Below are 16,200 nucleotides of genomic sequence, written 5' to 3' on the forward strand. Positions count from 1 at the left end.
ACCTTCTTGATTCATTTTTGTCTTCTTTCTGCGCTACATCAATAATATCTAACAATGGGATTCTAGTAAAATCTTGACCATCATATGTTGGGATTTTTCCTTCCATTGCCCTATAATAGTCATGAAGAAGTCTTTTTGTATCTTGGAAGCGATCCACTTCAACCTCAAGACAGAAAGGACAGAAAGATTGCAATTCAAAACAGAACTGATTTCTGTTATATTTTAAAATACATGATAGCAAAGCAATTCTAAATCCTAAGAGTTTGAAGGAGAGCAACAAACATCATATTTGTTTGAAAATTTGTAGTGTATTCAGTGCATACTTATATTTCTATAGTAGCAAGTATACTAGTACCAATGAATTATAGGGATCTTTTTGTTCCAAAGAAATAAAGTCCTTAATAGCATAAAATAAAAAGGGTTAAGTGATGGAGAAAATTTTAAAAGCCATACAGTTTTTCTGGACCAAAGATATCAACAGACTTTACACACCTTTGAAGACCTTTTTGTGTGAATCATCTTGGAAGAAATCAAGTAAGATTCAAAAAACATTTAACACCTGTCACGTTTTGATTTATTGATACAGTATGGTGTTAGTTCCTAACTGAAAAAACAGTACTAAATATTCATGGGAAAATGCACAAAACCACATTCACAAAACGAAGGATGACAATTTTGTGGTGTAAACCAGCACTTATCCATAAGTTAAGGAGAAAATATCTTCTAGTATAACAGTGTGTACACAGAAAGGTGGAAAGAAATCTGATAAACAGCATTTATACAAATGTATGTGTTTATATAGTGACAGAGCCACCTGGGGAATATATGTAACTTCCCACAGAAAAACCCACAGACAGAGAGCTCAAGACCAAAGAAGCCTATTTTTGGCTGCTTCTAAACAAAGCCATTACATAAAGATACAGTTACTATATTTTTAGTTCTGTAGTTTTAGCATTAATAATTCATTTATTCTGGGGAGTATGTACTAAGTAAAGAAAGTAAAAATGGTTTCCTTTGCATTTTTCTTTAGGAAAATAAAAGCTTATATATGGTTAATACATGTATTTGTAATTTTAAATGGCTGTTCTGCATATCCACACAAGACAGATCAAATTAGATTTATAATGAATCTTCCCTGGACTGCATCATATACGTCCACAAAATGCTGCTAGAAAAGAATTAGGATTGCTATGTTATACATGAATATAAAAGAAGAAAAATAAAATATTTAAGCTTAGGAATATTACTTTAATTTGGCTCCCTTATGTATGTAATTCAAGATACATTTTTTAAATACTCATTTAATCCTAATTACAAGATGAATATGGTTCAGTTAGTCAGTGATTATTTGACATTTCAACCTCTCCTTTTAGTCAGTGGTCTTAAGTCTTTATTTAGGGTATTATTTAAACTCTTTGAAAACAGAGTTAATAATCTCCTTGCTATAGCAACTGACTACTTCACAAACTTTACTTAAGTTACCACAACATTCATATGAGATAAGAGACTAGTTCCCTTGTTTATTACAGATATAAAAATAACACAAATAATTAAAAGGCAGGAAACCCATCCTAAGATGCTTAAGCCTGATTTTTCAGCCAAATTAGCATCACATGGCATCTGTTTAAAGCATTGTTTTCGTTGTCTTCCTTAGAGCTGCCAAAACTGTCACAGAATGGTCACTCAGTTTACAGAAAAGCTGGTCCAGTCTAGTCTATTCCAGACCAGCCCTAAACCAAATTTATGCACCTAGAACACCAGTCACAGGGAAATCTTACTTTACTTCAGGAACTGAAGTAATTAATAGTCAGGCTGAATGAGAGGAAAGGCTTAATGTAGAGGAGAGGAGAACCAACAAATTAAAAATGGTCTCTTGAAAACTTTGAAGTTAAATGTGTGAAAGCTAGGTTGTATTTGAATGGATTTTCTCAAGAGCAACAAATGGCATCACATTCTTAAAAACATTCCTTGCAATTTGTTTTTCAGTCTGTAGGTAAAATTTCAAGCCACACTGGTGAAGTTACAACTGAAATAATTTTGTGATATGGGAAATACAGGACAACCTTAACAGCAATGGGTCTACAGCAGCAGTGAATTATGTTTTTATATATTATATTATATGAAAATTAAGAGTAGATGTCAATATGATGACAGAAGGATAAACAGCTTTAACATTTCTGTTATAACTCAGATGATTCACTGTACTGATAAAATTGCAAAAAGTAGCATGACACACTATGCACATGAAAGTTTAGGGGGTTGGACTATACGAATGGTGTTTTTCTTAACATTTTCTGACTGCCAAACACTTAAATGTATGGAATGTCATCTACTTTTTGTCTCTTAACTTTCTAGATAAATTCAGAAAAGGCATGAACATTTGCTTATCTAATTCTCAATCTCTCACTTATTTGGAGCCAACCATATGAAATTCTTCTGAGGCTTACTGTCCTCCAAATCTAATTCACTGTCCCCTTCCATTGCAGACTCTGTAGTAGATCCATACCTGCATAAGTGAAAAGAAATGGTTCATTGCAATACCCCTACGATCTGGTAACCAGCCATCATTCATTATATCAGTACATTCCTGCTCTGCTTCTTCCCTTCTGTTATCACAGATATCCCAGAGAAGATCTCTTAGATCCTAAAACACAAAATCAAATATGAGAAATAAATATGAAAGAAAACTTAAATACCTTTTTAATATTTATTATTAAAAATGATATTTTTTTGCCTGTGCACAGAGCATCTTCTCATTTGGGGCTTTTTCTTTATTGTTATAAATGTCAAACCTTGGTCAACAAGTCATACACTTACAGAGAACTGCCAGAAAAGAGCTTTACAAATGTGCCAGAGAGAATACAAAGGGGTATGAGATGAATGTGTAGGCTGCCTTGCTTTCCTCAGGCAGAGAAGACCTAAGCTAGACAAAGATATGAGAACATGAATAGCTAAGCTCCCAACTTCACCAACAACCTTCCACTTGAATGGTTTCCTAATACACTTAGAAGAAGAATACTCTAAAGGGACATGCAATATGAAAAATTCTGAGAAAATTATGTCAAAGTTAAGTATTCTTCCAACTTGGATATCTGCATGCCATTTTTCTTTAATGTTCTCTATAACTAAGGGCTCTACAACTAGACCTACTAAGCATACAACATGCATGCAAACCCTCTGTTCCCCATTGCTATCTCTGCATGGAAATAATGTGACAGATGTCTGTGTAGTAAAAGATGCTGGGAAGAGAAGAATGCTGTTAAATGCAGTGCTAAGGTAGGCTAAGATGAGCTGTTTCTCAGGCTCCAAGCAGTTCTACCCCACCTGACCTGTTGTGGGATAAAGAGAAAAGGTGTTACAGACTACTAGCCCTGCAATGACGAGCTTAGGCTTCAGGTGATAAGTGATCTCATATTCACCAGGTCTTGGTCTCAGCCTAGTATGTTAGATCCTGTTTGTCTCCCTCCATTCAAAGACTTCAGACAAATCCAGTTGTCCTCTGTTGGACAAAAGCCACAGGGAAGCTGACAAATGAGAAAGTCTTTGGGCTACCTAACACATCAGTGATGGCATAGATAGAAGGTAGCCAAGGTGAAGGCTATCAGATATTCATGGTTGCCCACATTGTAGGATTTACATGTAAGGATATGTGCTACTAAATTAAAAAGATATAAGCATGCAACTTACCTGTTTTGCAGTGGTAGTTTGACCTTGGCTGGCTGCCAGGCACCCACCGAGCTGCTCTATCACTCCCCCTCCTCACAGGACAGTGGGAGAAAATATGATGGAAAAGCTTGTGGGTCAAGATAATGATGAGGAGATCACTCACTCCTTACCATCATGTGTAAAACAGACTCGACTTGGGGAAATTAATTTATTGCAAATTAATAACAGAGCAGAATAGTGAGAAATAGAACAAAATTAAAAACACCTTTCCCCAACCCCTTCTTCTTCCCAGGCTCAACTTCATTCTTGACTCTTCTACCTCCTGCCCCTAGGTGGCACAGAGGATGGAGAATGGGGTGTTGCAGTGAGTTCATTATGTGTTGTCTCTGCTGTTTCTTCCTGTCACGCTCTTCCCCTGCTCCAGAGAGGAGTCCCTCTCATGGGACACAGTCCTTCATGAACTTCTCCAATGTGGGTCCTTCCCATGGGCTGCAATTCTTCAAGAACTGCTCCAGCATGGGTCCTTTCTAAGTGTGTATTCTTTCATGATTTTACTGCTCCAGCGTGGATCCCCCATAGGCCACAGCTCCTGTCAGAACACCTGCTCCTGTGAGGGCTCATCTCTACAGACCACAGGTCCTGCCAGGAGCCTGCTCCGGTGTGGACTCTCCATAGGTTGCCATTTCCTTCAGGGCACATCCACCTACTCCAGTGTGGGGGCTTCCACAGGTTGGAGGGTGGACATCCGCTACCCTGTGGTCCTCCATGGGCTGCAGCGGAACAACCTGTGTCACCACAGACTTCTCCACAGGTTGCAGGGGAACCTCTGCTCTGGTGTCTGGAACACCTCCTCCTCTTCTCCTTCTTCACTGACCTTGGTGACTGCAAAGTTGTTTCTCTCACATTTTCTCACTCCTCTCTCACAGCTGCCAGGAAGCGTTTTTTTACCCTTTCTTAAATATGCTATCACAGAAGCACCACCACCATCGCTGATTGGCTCAGTTTTGGCCAGCAGCAGGTCTGTCTTGGAGCCAGCTGACAGTGGCTCTGTTCGACATGGGAAGAGCCCCTAATGTCTTCTCACAGAGGCCACCTCTGCAGACCCTCTGCTATCAAAACCTTGCCACATAAACCCAATACTATAGAAACAAAACAAACATGTTTTGTACTAACTGATGCACAGGTCTTTCCAGTACCTTCCTGAGACATGTAAGAGGACCATTTTCTTCTTTGTCCTCATGTTATTCAAGTCAGTTTTGATTTACTGTAAGTAGTGGAGATAACTGGAGAGGTGAGATACCTTCCTCTGGGAGATGTTAAAAACATGTTTTATGTGTCTCTTCTTTTTCTCTCCCACCACTCTTCCTCTTTTCAAAGTGAAGAAGCTTTTCTTTCCTTGTACTCAGGTGGTAAGAAAAAATAAAAATGGATGCATGTGCCAAGTCCTCCCATCTGGAACAAGAGAAGTAGTGGGACCAAGTGACTGACCATGTTTGATGATAGCAATGGAGTGAGAGGGAAGTTGGGGAAATTGCTGAAAGAGTGTAACAGAGATGGGCTGCTGAAGTGTATTTTATCCACAGTGATTCTGAGTTTGGATCTTTAGGATGCTGAAGCCTTGGCAGCCGTTTGGGCTTTAGATCTTTGAGAAATTCTGCACATATCACAAAATGGGGTGGATTTTTATGTTTTCCAGGTGGTATCAGAGAAATTTGGTTTTCAGGTTTCACAGCTGGCAGCTGTGGACAATGTTTCAGAAAGGGTCCAGATGAGATGACAAACTTGAGCAGTCTGGGAAAACTGAAAATGTTTGAGGAAAAACATTCCACAAATTATCACTCTTAATTTCCTCACTCTCCTTTTCTGGCATCAAGGAAGGACAGATGACAGAATTCTCATGTTCAGGGAGGTACAATGGGCAAAGCTTAAAAGTATAGACGAAGTATCATCTCCACATTCACCCACAAGTTTGGGATCCACGAAGACTAGAATGAGTCATTCAGAAACAGAAATTCTGGAAATCAAATATTTACTTCAAACTGCCTTACTTACTGTGCTTAGCCTTATCACAGTATCTGAGTGTCACTGCATCATATGGGACTATCAACTCCTCTTACCCTAATATGAAATGGACAACGTCAAACCAGGATTTCTGTTATGAGTGAAAGGCCAAATATTTTAAATTTTAGCATTCTAAAATATAGAACAGAGAGATTCCAGTTTTTTTTTAATTCTATTTAGTAGAAATTAGGACTATGGATGATGATTTTTAAGTGCTCTACTTCATTCTATTGAAATAATGCTATAAAAAAGGAGGTCCAATGCTTCTTCCATCTCAGTGAATTCATTCATGACTTCACCAATGTTCCCTTCAACTAACAATGTTGCCAGCACTTTTTTTTCCCTATTCTGGGAGCATTTCATGATATGATTTCAACTAAAAATCATGTCTGTTCTGAAACAGGAATCTGATAAATTCAAATATAGCTCTACTTCCTGCCTATGTTAAATCTGGCTCTGAACATGTTAGAACCTTCACTCTTTATGGATTTTTGTGAAGAACAGCTCTTAGGACATGTATGACCTAGCAAAGATCTACCCAAGTCAAAACATTTCAAAGAAATTCTCTGTTCTTTGTTTTAGAAAACATATTACCATATATCATTTATGGGAAACCTAAATGACTGCCAAGATTGGTTAGAATGTGATAGAAATGTCCAAACATGTGAGTAATATCTCTGAAAACCACAAAATGTAAAGAAAGAGAAAGCAGAGAAATATTTATTTCACAACGTGACAGAATACCACACTATAACCTATAAAAAGAAGCAAAACATAAGAAAGATACGGCCAAAATCCAAAGACATAATTGTGAAAAGCACTTGCTGTACAAGAGGAAGTGAAATAGTTTAAGAGGAGTGGGAAAAAGGAAAAAAAATGCAAATAGCAATATCATTCATGTTAGATTGAGCTTGTATATAATGAAATAACACTTTAGGATATATTATAACTTTTGCCATTTACTTACAGTAACTCTTTGGTGTAGTTCTGCTTTTGTTTCCTCATCTTCTCGCAGGTCATCAGCAATTGAATTAAAATCTGATTGCCACTGAGATACAAACTCCTGCTTAAGATCTGGATGCTTCAAATAATCTTGAAATTTTTTTCTGCAAATCATGGTAAAAATAATTTTGTTGTTAAAACACATATAGAATTCCACAGGGAAAAATACTAAATACTATTATTAATGTAATAAGCTACTATTTCTACTCACCTAACATCTGCTAAGTAATAAATTACAGAGTGCTGTTCATTCCTTAGACATCTAAGTATCGTTTTGATGGTATTCATATATGCATTTTCTACCATTTCCCAGTAAGGTACTAAAAAATCAGGTATCTCCTGTGAATTTTTTAAAAACATAAAAATTAATGGCTGTGTTTCTTGGTAACCCATTTAGCTGTAGCATTAGCAAATATAAGAAAGACTATTTCATGAAATCGTATTACTTTTTTCACTATGTATTTCCTTTTATTTATAACTGTTTACAACTGATTACAGACACTGTATCACATACAGTTTATCCTGTGCATATCTTTGGAAAACAGTGGCAGTACTCAAAATGGATGGGAAATTCCAGCAGAATACTCCATTGTCTGTCATTGTGGAAATACTCATAAACTAAGTGAAGATACTGAGTACTGCAGTATCAAAATTTGGTGGCACACAACTGTTCAAGCTGGTAAAAATCTAAGCTGTTTAGTGTTGCAAAAGCGGCATTTCACTGACTGACTGTCACGAAATGCAAAATAAAGCCCATGGCCAGAGAAAACAGCATATGCAAGTTAATCGCAGTCATGAAGGCAAAACTGGTAAATATTAGGAATGGAATTACAGAACAAAATGCAAAGCATCATTATGCACCCTTCAAATCTACATCTCAAATACTGCACGCAGTCCCAGTTCTCCATCTCAAAAAATTTACAGAACTAGAACAGACAAACAGAAAGGCAAGAATCATGATTGAGCATATGAACTGCTCTACCTGAGCAGAGTTAAACAGATTATGACTGGATTGGAAAAGCAAAGTAACATTGAGCAAAATGAAGATGTAATAGATGCCAGTCATGTCTGAAACAGAATCATGTCTGATCATAGAATTATTAGTCAGAAGAGACAGAAATATTTTTCAGAATGAGCATTATTATACAGGCTATATCATGGAGACCAAAACATAAATTGCTTCAAAAAAGCAAGTAGACATAATCATGGAAGAAAAGTATGTTGAGAGCTACTACAGACAAAGATGCAGATATAAAGTTATCTCAGGAAACCTCTGAATTTCAGATCATTAGAAACTAGGAAGATGTCCATGGGGAAAACATGTTAGAAAAAAGTATCCTAAGAGAAAGATCAGTGCACACTCTCCCCATTGACAGTTGGACTTGACGATCTTTGAGGTCTTAGATCATAGTGATTCTATGATTCTTACATTCTTTCCATGAGACCCACAACTGTCAGAGACAGTAAACTGACCTAGTAAGGCTATGCTAATATTTCATAATATTAAAAAGTATTATTTTGGCATCCATGTGCTATTCTTCATCATCATTATGAAGAATTTAGAAAAAAAAAATTATCAAAATTTTAAAGTGTGTTTCCTTATTTTATATCTGTTAGTTGCAACTGTTATTTGTATTTTTAGATATTTATAATACAGTACTAGTGTAACTTTCATTGAAAAATACTGAAGAAAACAACATGTAATGAGACAAAAGGTTTAGGTAGAAAATGCACAAAATACTGAGAAAAAAACCAACTTTGATATCTAAGACTTTTAATCATGAATGAATGTACCTTGGGAAGCGGTTCATTTACGTAAATCCATTCATCTGACCCGGGTTCAACTGGTGGTAGTGCCACAGGAATGGGAGGAATCAGATCTTGATGTGTAACTGTTAAAAGCGTTTTTCCTGTCGATTTTTCTTGAGTAAACTCTTGTATATGAACATACAATTAGTACCTTCAAATGTATTTTAAGTATCAATAAAGAAAACTAGACATCTATGCTACTCTGACAGGTTCAAAATAACAGAACAGATTCGATATTTCATTACTTAGATGTTGTTCATTAAAAAATATGCTAATCAAATCAGTGATGCCATAGATATAAAACCAATTCCCAGCTAAGCTTATATTTTGCAGGACTGATACTTTTTTAAAATCCTCACTGTGAGACAGACAGGAAGATAATGAATTAGTATCTATGCATATGAAACAGATTCTTTACCAGGTAAACCAAAGCCAGTGCTATTAACACAATTCTGAGATTCATTACAACTATCATGATTTCAAAAACTCCTTGTTTACTGAGATTCATTACAACTATCATGATTTCAAAAACTCCCTGTTTAATTGAAGAACAGTGGCAAACACTTACAGCTTCCATGCTAGACTTGGGAAAGAGTGAATCAAGAAAAACAAACACTGAAGAAGAAACAAACAGAGAAATTGAGCTAACTCTGGCCTAATATGGAAAACGCACCTTACTCTGAGAAACTCAGAAGTATGAAAGATGATCAGGGGGCTGGAGCACCCTGAAGACAGGCTGAGAGAGTTGGGGTTGTTCAGCCTGGAGAAGAGAAGACTCCGGGGTGACCTTATTGCGGCCTTCCAGTACCTGAAGGGGCCTACAGGAAAGATGGTGAGGGACTGTTTATCAGGGAGTGTAGTGACAGAACAAGGGGTAATGGCCTTAAGCTGAAGGAGGGTCTGTTTAGATTAGATAGTAGGAAGAAATTCTTCACTATGAGGCACTGGAACAGGTTGCCCAGAGAAGCTGTGTATGACCACTCCCTTGAAGTGTTGAAGGCCAGGTTGGATGGGTCTTTAGGCAACCTGGTCTAGTGGAGGGTGTCCCTGCCCACAGCAGGGGGTTGGAACTAGATGATCTTTGAGGTCCTTTCCAACCCAAACCATTCTATGATTCTATGATGGATGGGAAAAAAGGAAGAGACAGAAAAGATGATGTGGTAGAGAAAGAAGTGAAAAACTAACCCTGCTAACCTATATTATAGCAAAATAATACTGCATGTCATTAGCAGCTTCAGAGCATGATTCAACCCTAGGATTTGACAAATCTGCCTCTGAAAAACACAGCCTTGCTGGGTGCTTCAATGAAAAACTGCTATCATTTCCTTATTCAAGTTTATAAGAAGAACAAAACTGTTGGCCACACAAACTATTCCAACTACTTCAGGTTCTGCTAAATATTTTGAGAACCAATCTCTGGATTTTGCGTTACCATGTCACTCTGAGAATGCTAGTGATGTCTGACTAATAAACATTCTTGTACATCTGTTCTATTAACCTGATAGTAAATGACAGCTTGGAATCTATCAACATAAATATGAAATTGGACATTCTTAACTGACCATAGGGATTATTTCTCCAGAGGGAGTAAATAGCGCTTACAGTACTTCTACAAGAGAGCTAGAGGCTAAAAATCAAAACCAGAAAATCCAAACTCCATTTGCATCAATAGGAATTTTGCCATTGACTCCAGCAGGGCTATGAATTATATCGAGTACATTAAAAAAAACATTGCAACCAGGCAGTTCTTTGAAAACACTCCATCTAGTTTTCTGTCAGGTGTGATATTTCCAAGAATTTTTCATGAACTGGAAACCCTGTGCAGGAGTAATGGTCTAAACTTTTACTGTTAAGAGTGCTGTTCAAGCTAATGCTATTTTTTTCTATTATTATTTTGAGGATTTTTTTGGTGGTGGAAGACACATCAAGACTTTCTTGTAATAATTGTGAAGAAAAAACCCTGGTTATTCAGAAGTCCATTAACCCTAGTTTATGTGATGCATTTTTTCCTCTGGATACTTCATCTTTTGCCTCTTTTATTTTTAAATGGTTCTTTCCTTTTGGGTAATTAAGAGGAAAAATGGAATAAAGATGCACATGTCAAAACCACTCCAAGTTATCCATGTTTTTAAGCTGCTGCTGATAAACTAGTATGTCTTGATAATGGCACATTGGTCTTTCTTATACCATTATACTATCCCACATGGTGAAGATGCTAGATGTACATATTTAAATCAGGAAGAAAGGACTCAAATTCAATAATCCTTTACTTCACAGAATTTAAATAAATCCAACTGACACTTTCTTTTCAATATTTTAAACATTTTTCCTCAAATGATTTTACAGCTATGTGAAATTAGTCCATATCCTCTGAAAATGTAAAAACGTAACAGAAAAGTTCACAGTTCTGATGCAGTTATGACTAACTCGCACATCCCCAAAGTCTTGCAAGGCCAGTGAAAGCGTGTGTTTCCATATAGTTTTATATATTATTCATTAGTGTTAATGACAAAGAACAAGTCTTTTCTCACTGAATTTTAAAAAGTAAGAACAGGAAAACTCACTTCTATTCTGTTTTTTGGCAACTTCTTCCATTATAATTCCCTTCACTGTTTCGCACACCAGACTTTCTTCTGTCTCTGCATTGACTTTCACTAGAATATTTTGATGGATTGAAAACCATTTCTCCAATTTTGGCCATGTGTCTAGAAAGCCTGAAATTCTACAAAAATCATATTAATGTTTAAAATTAGTATCTAACTCATGAAAATCAAAACATTTTCCCAAATCAATAAACAGAAGAAAAAGCAGACCATCTAATTTAATGCTAAAACAAATCCAGCAATATTTTTTGCAAAATAATACTACATTGACATCACCCACATCGACTTCTTCATTTTCAACACAGGAAAATTTTCAAAATCCTACTGTTAATTAGTCTTATCTATTTCTTACTCTTTCTTTTCACAAGGTAAACCTACTTTCTTATATCACAACTAAAACAATAATAATACTATAATAGTCTAAATTAGTTAATAGTATCAAATATTTAGAAATAAAAATTGTTCTTGATCTTGCTGTTTATGTAAAGTTAAACTTCTAATGATTCAATAAAAAATACAAAACTAATTCTGTTTTATAAATATAAAAGTGGAAGATACAATTTTAGATAATCTACAATGCAATTCAAGTGCATTTTACTCAAGGACAGTCACATGATGTATGACATACCTAAGATATATGTATGTATATAGATTCACATATATACTTATATATATATGGTTTGTAAAAAAAAATCTCCTTGGAAGGAGACCTTGGAAAAGCAAAACGCATGAACTCTTACCTTCTAGGATAATTTATATTGTGCCAAAAATGAAAGTAGTCTTTAGGCTCCAGGTTAGGGAAACTCCTACATAAAATCTTAACATTAAGCATGTCAGTACTATCACGGATCACTTATGAGATTCAGATTAATTAATGCCTAAACATCAGGGTGAAGCAACTTTTTTGTACTTCATGAAACATACCTGTGTAGCACCTGGTCCCTGTCTAAGTCAATCTTCTCTTCTAACCTTTCATCATCTGAATTTTGATTGTTGCTCTCCTGTTCACTTGGAGATAACTTTGATTTATCTGCTGTGTGGAAAACAGCATATATGAGCATATAGTGAAAAATACAATTATGCAGGTAATTATTTGCCCTAAATGAGATAATTATTAAAAGAAAAAGTTCAGTGTTCCTTGATCTTACATTTCTTCATTTAAAAATCGGGTGCCAAACTTTCTAAAAGAAAGGAAAAGTCAAAGAAAACCATAGAAATATAAAATTAAGCTTGAAAGGACCTGAAGACAGTGTCTTGCCTCTTCCTCTGTTCAAACACAGAGCCAATTATAGCACTAACATTTCCTGATGGATGCTTTGCAGTCATCAAAATCTCCAGTTCTAGAGAGGGAGCATTCCTGTGGGCAGACTATTTCAGGCTTATCTATTCTAACAGTTAGAAGGTATTTTCCCACTCTAATCTGAATCATCTTTGAAGTAACTACTCCTTTTTACAACAATAGACAGATATTCCACCGCATGGGAAGACAAGGTAATCTCTCTCTGAGCCTTCTCTAGATTTAAAAAACCCTTTAATTGATTGGAAATAAGCTATTTTTTTACAGATTTCTGATTTTTAAATTGTTCTTTTAACTCTTTGTATCACCACATCTTATGAAATAAATTCATCTTATGAAAAAAATTCTGTTTGGATTTCTGAGACTATATAATGTATTATCACATTTTCTAAGTGTTTTTGCAACACAAGGTCTTTAAATTAAGGATTGCAACTGTCTATACATTTATCTTCACTGCAATGTTAGCAAAAACTCTAATGATTTTGCCTCATCCTCACTCCTACCAATACATAAAGCTAAAGGTAAATGGTGCTTTAATTCAAACCATGTGCCATGTAAGTGCTATGCAGTGAAAACAATGAAGAGGAATCTCCTTATAATTTGGACAATATGAGACATATTCATGAAAAGAACTTATATTTCACCAAGGTGAGTTGGTAAGGATAATTAAAAATGTGTGGTCTGGAAGTGAAACAGCCCTCAAAAAGCCTTTGATGCCTTTGCCATTTTTGGCCAAAATTTACTATTTCTGATTGTTCGCTGACTAACAAAAGACAAGACAAAGGTAGTAATCAACAGGGAATGAATATTGGCAATCTCAGGGAATGAATATTCGCACATTCCTTTGTTTATCCCTTCCTTCATCCTTTTCCAAATGCATCTCCTGGAGAAAAATACTGTTTACGCATACTCATTTGTAATGAGGCATATTCTGCATCTGCTGTAACTCGTATTTTTTTCCAGCTGTTGTTTTATGTGATATCTAACACCAGCCACTGCACTAACTCAGCTCCAGTGATACAAACAAGCATATACACATGGACTTGCACACTTCTGATCTGCCTTTGACTGAAGGAAATAGAAGTACTTATAATAATCTGGGAGGATTCAAGATGACTGATGCACAATTAATGCAACTGACACCATAAGATGTAGAGAAATTGTGTGGTAATGCTATTTTGGTCCAATAAGTACAACTTGCAGATATATCTGATAAATAATGTTTGAGATTAATGTGTTACTCGTACCCAGTCATGTACTTTTAGACAGCAAAAGTTAAAAGGGGCCTTACAAATGGAGAAGGCAGCTATCAAGAAATCTAAACAATTTCTAATTTCATAATTGCCAGAGGAAAATACCGACATCATATAATTATCTATTTTTAATTAAAATATGCGACTTGCTATTATGTTGCAAAATACTTAAAATTTAGTCATTTTAGTATTATAACAATCTTTACATTCTCCGTACATCAGAATCTGTTTGTCATTTAACTTTGTTAAAAGTAGTTAGAAACTTACACTTCAAGTTAGCCACGCGTTTCAGTACCATGGTGTCTGAAATATCCAATAATATAGAAACATCAAATGCAGGTGAGGTAACAGGAGGCTTATTTGGGACTCTGGCATCTGTAACAAGTGAGAGCTTTCCAGGATTTGTATCTTTTGCTTCTGTATCAATCCCTGTGTAAGCTTTTTCAAACAGCTTTGCCTGATTAATCGTCATTGGAAACCCATCCACAATCCACCCCTTCTCTGGTGGTGTTTGGCTAAAAGTAAATGAAGAACCAGAATTATACAGTGAATTGATAGCATAATAACAACACCTAAGGAAGAGCTTGCCCTAGCAGTCTTCCACTCCTAATTCAGTATATTAAACATCCCAATGAATACAGAATATGACAGACATCATTAAAACTTAAACTGTAAAGCAATGGATTTTAAACCAGAAAAATAACATCAAGCCTAACTAAAACTGAAAAAAAGGAAAAACAAAACAATTTTTGTTGTCTTGTAAAATAAAGTTTTCAAAACCAGTCTCTCTATATAAAGACTATAATCAGAGATGTAATTTCACTATTTTCTCTACTAACTTTTGCACTAATGGGAGTAATATAACTTAAATAATATTAATGTGGGAACTTAAGTGTTAATTGCACATCAGGGTAGTTGAGACAATTTTCTGTCAAATAGAAGTAGACAAAAATAAATAACCTAACTGCTTAAGTATGAATGCTTGGATTACACATCTCACAAAATCTAAAAGAAAAAACACTAGCATGTGCTGAATAGGTTCCAGCTAACAAAAAAAATAGAGACATTAATTATATTTAATAACTATGTGATAGTCATATATATTTTTACTTACCTTCAGTAGTGTATAATAATGTCTGCATAACTTAGGGCTAGATTCTACTGCTAGCATTCTACTGCTAGCATAAAATGAGCATTAACTAACTTCACTAATTAGCTCCACTTTCCAAGTAGAAGCTTCCAGTATTCAAAAATACCTTAATAAAGAGAAATGGCTGAATCTGGACTACAACCTGGATAATAATGTTCTAAATAAGTAAGGAAAAAAAGCTACTCAATTTCATACTTAATGGCTTCCAATAGGACGTCAATTAGTAATTCATCGGGAATGCTTTTTCCTTTCTTCAACAATTTCTGTGATGCGGCGCCAAGCTGGGCACGTACAGATAGCTGTGGAAGAGTGCAGTGTAAGACTAATATGCTAAGAAAGTTCACCACACTCACCGTTAAAAAAAGTATGATTCTACTTTATATATTATACATTACCTATTTATTTAAATGTAATGTTTACTGCACTATTTATTCATATTTAAAACCTATTGTTATCTATTAAGGAGAAACAGTTTCAACTATTGTAAAAAAGGCATAATTTAATTGAAATTCCAACTGATTTCCATCATTACACCCATGAAAACACCAGACAGAAATAAGGTTGAGAAACAAAGGATAAGAAATAAAAAATTAAGTGTCCTGGTCCTAAGCTTATTCTGATTTTCACTACCACAAATCCTCTGATGGTTTCCTACAGCAGCATTTAACTTCATTAGTTCTACAAGGATTCTTTTATATCTTAGCTTTTGAAATATTTTCCAGTGAGCAATAAAGTCAGAGATAACTGTAAAATTAGGTATTTTTGAACATAAAGAAAAACTTTGTCATGGGATGAATGATCTGCTTGGCAGCAGCAAGATCAGGAGTACATTTTTGCTAACTAAAAACTGACATATAAAGTACCATATCTTACATAAATGTGAGATTTAACAAGAAGGTATAGAACTTTAACAATATGTACAACTAACCAACATACACAGGAACAGATTTTCATAATAAACTCTTTTCATATTTCACACAGAAAATGCTTGAAGTGAGGTCAATAAATTAATTCAGAATGATGAAAAGGTGTCATGATTTAAGTAATTTCAACATTTTAACTAATGCATCGTTATAAAGTAGAAGCTAAAATTGGATTACAAACCTTGGATAGGCCATCCTGACTGTTATCTGATTTAAATTCTTGCCCAGATGGATCCTTTTTGACAGGAAAATTGCCTAAAATAGGTACATTATAAAATTTGACATTCTATTACCATAATGTTTATTACTATAGATAAATAATAAAAGCATATGCCTCATTATTGTTCTCTGAATAAATCAATATAAAAGGTGTATACAATTGTTGGAATCATAGGATTATCAATTAATTCAGGTTAGATGTCACCTAGGTTGAGTT

The 16,200-nt window shown here is 35.3% G+C and overlaps 1 protein-coding gene across 7 annotated transcripts in view; it reads right to left on the minus strand.

The window, feature by feature from the left end:
• Positions 1 to 16,200, minus strand: part of SPEF2 (sperm flagellar 2) — a 136,873-nt gene that overhangs the window by 26,715 nt on the left and 93,958 nt on the right. For 5 of the 7 annotated variants that reach the window (XM_075740701.1, XM_075740699.1, XM_075740703.1 and 2 more), the window contains 10 exons: positions 15,946 to 16,019; positions 15,037 to 15,140; positions 13,959 to 14,206; positions 12,066 to 12,174; positions 11,103 to 11,260; positions 8,524 to 8,663; positions 6,941 to 7,068; positions 6,695 to 6,833; positions 2,507 to 2,644; positions 3 to 163 (listed from right to left, as the gene is read on the minus strand). In XM_075740701.1, coding sequence (XP_075596816.1) covers positions 3 to 163; positions 2,507 to 2,644; positions 6,695 to 6,833; positions 6,941 to 7,068; positions 8,524 to 8,663; positions 11,103 to 11,260; positions 12,066 to 12,174; positions 13,959 to 14,206; positions 15,037 to 15,140; positions 15,946 to 16,019 — 1,399 coding nt within the window. Of the gene's footprint in view, positions 1 to 2; positions 164 to 2,506; positions 2,645 to 6,694; positions 6,834 to 6,940; positions 7,069 to 8,523; positions 8,664 to 11,102; positions 11,261 to 12,065; positions 12,175 to 13,958; positions 14,207 to 15,036; positions 15,141 to 15,945; positions 16,020 to 16,200 lie in introns of those variants that run through there. The other 2 variants (XM_075740702.1, XR_012833120.1) reach the window with 2 other exon arrangements.

Source organism: Balearica regulorum, chromosome Z (assembly GCF_011004875.1).
Source record: "Balearica regulorum gibbericeps isolate bBalReg1 chromosome Z, bBalReg1.pri, whole genome shotgun sequence".
Taxonomy (NCBI): Eukaryota; Metazoa; Chordata; class Aves; order Gruiformes; family Gruidae; genus Balearica; species Balearica regulorum.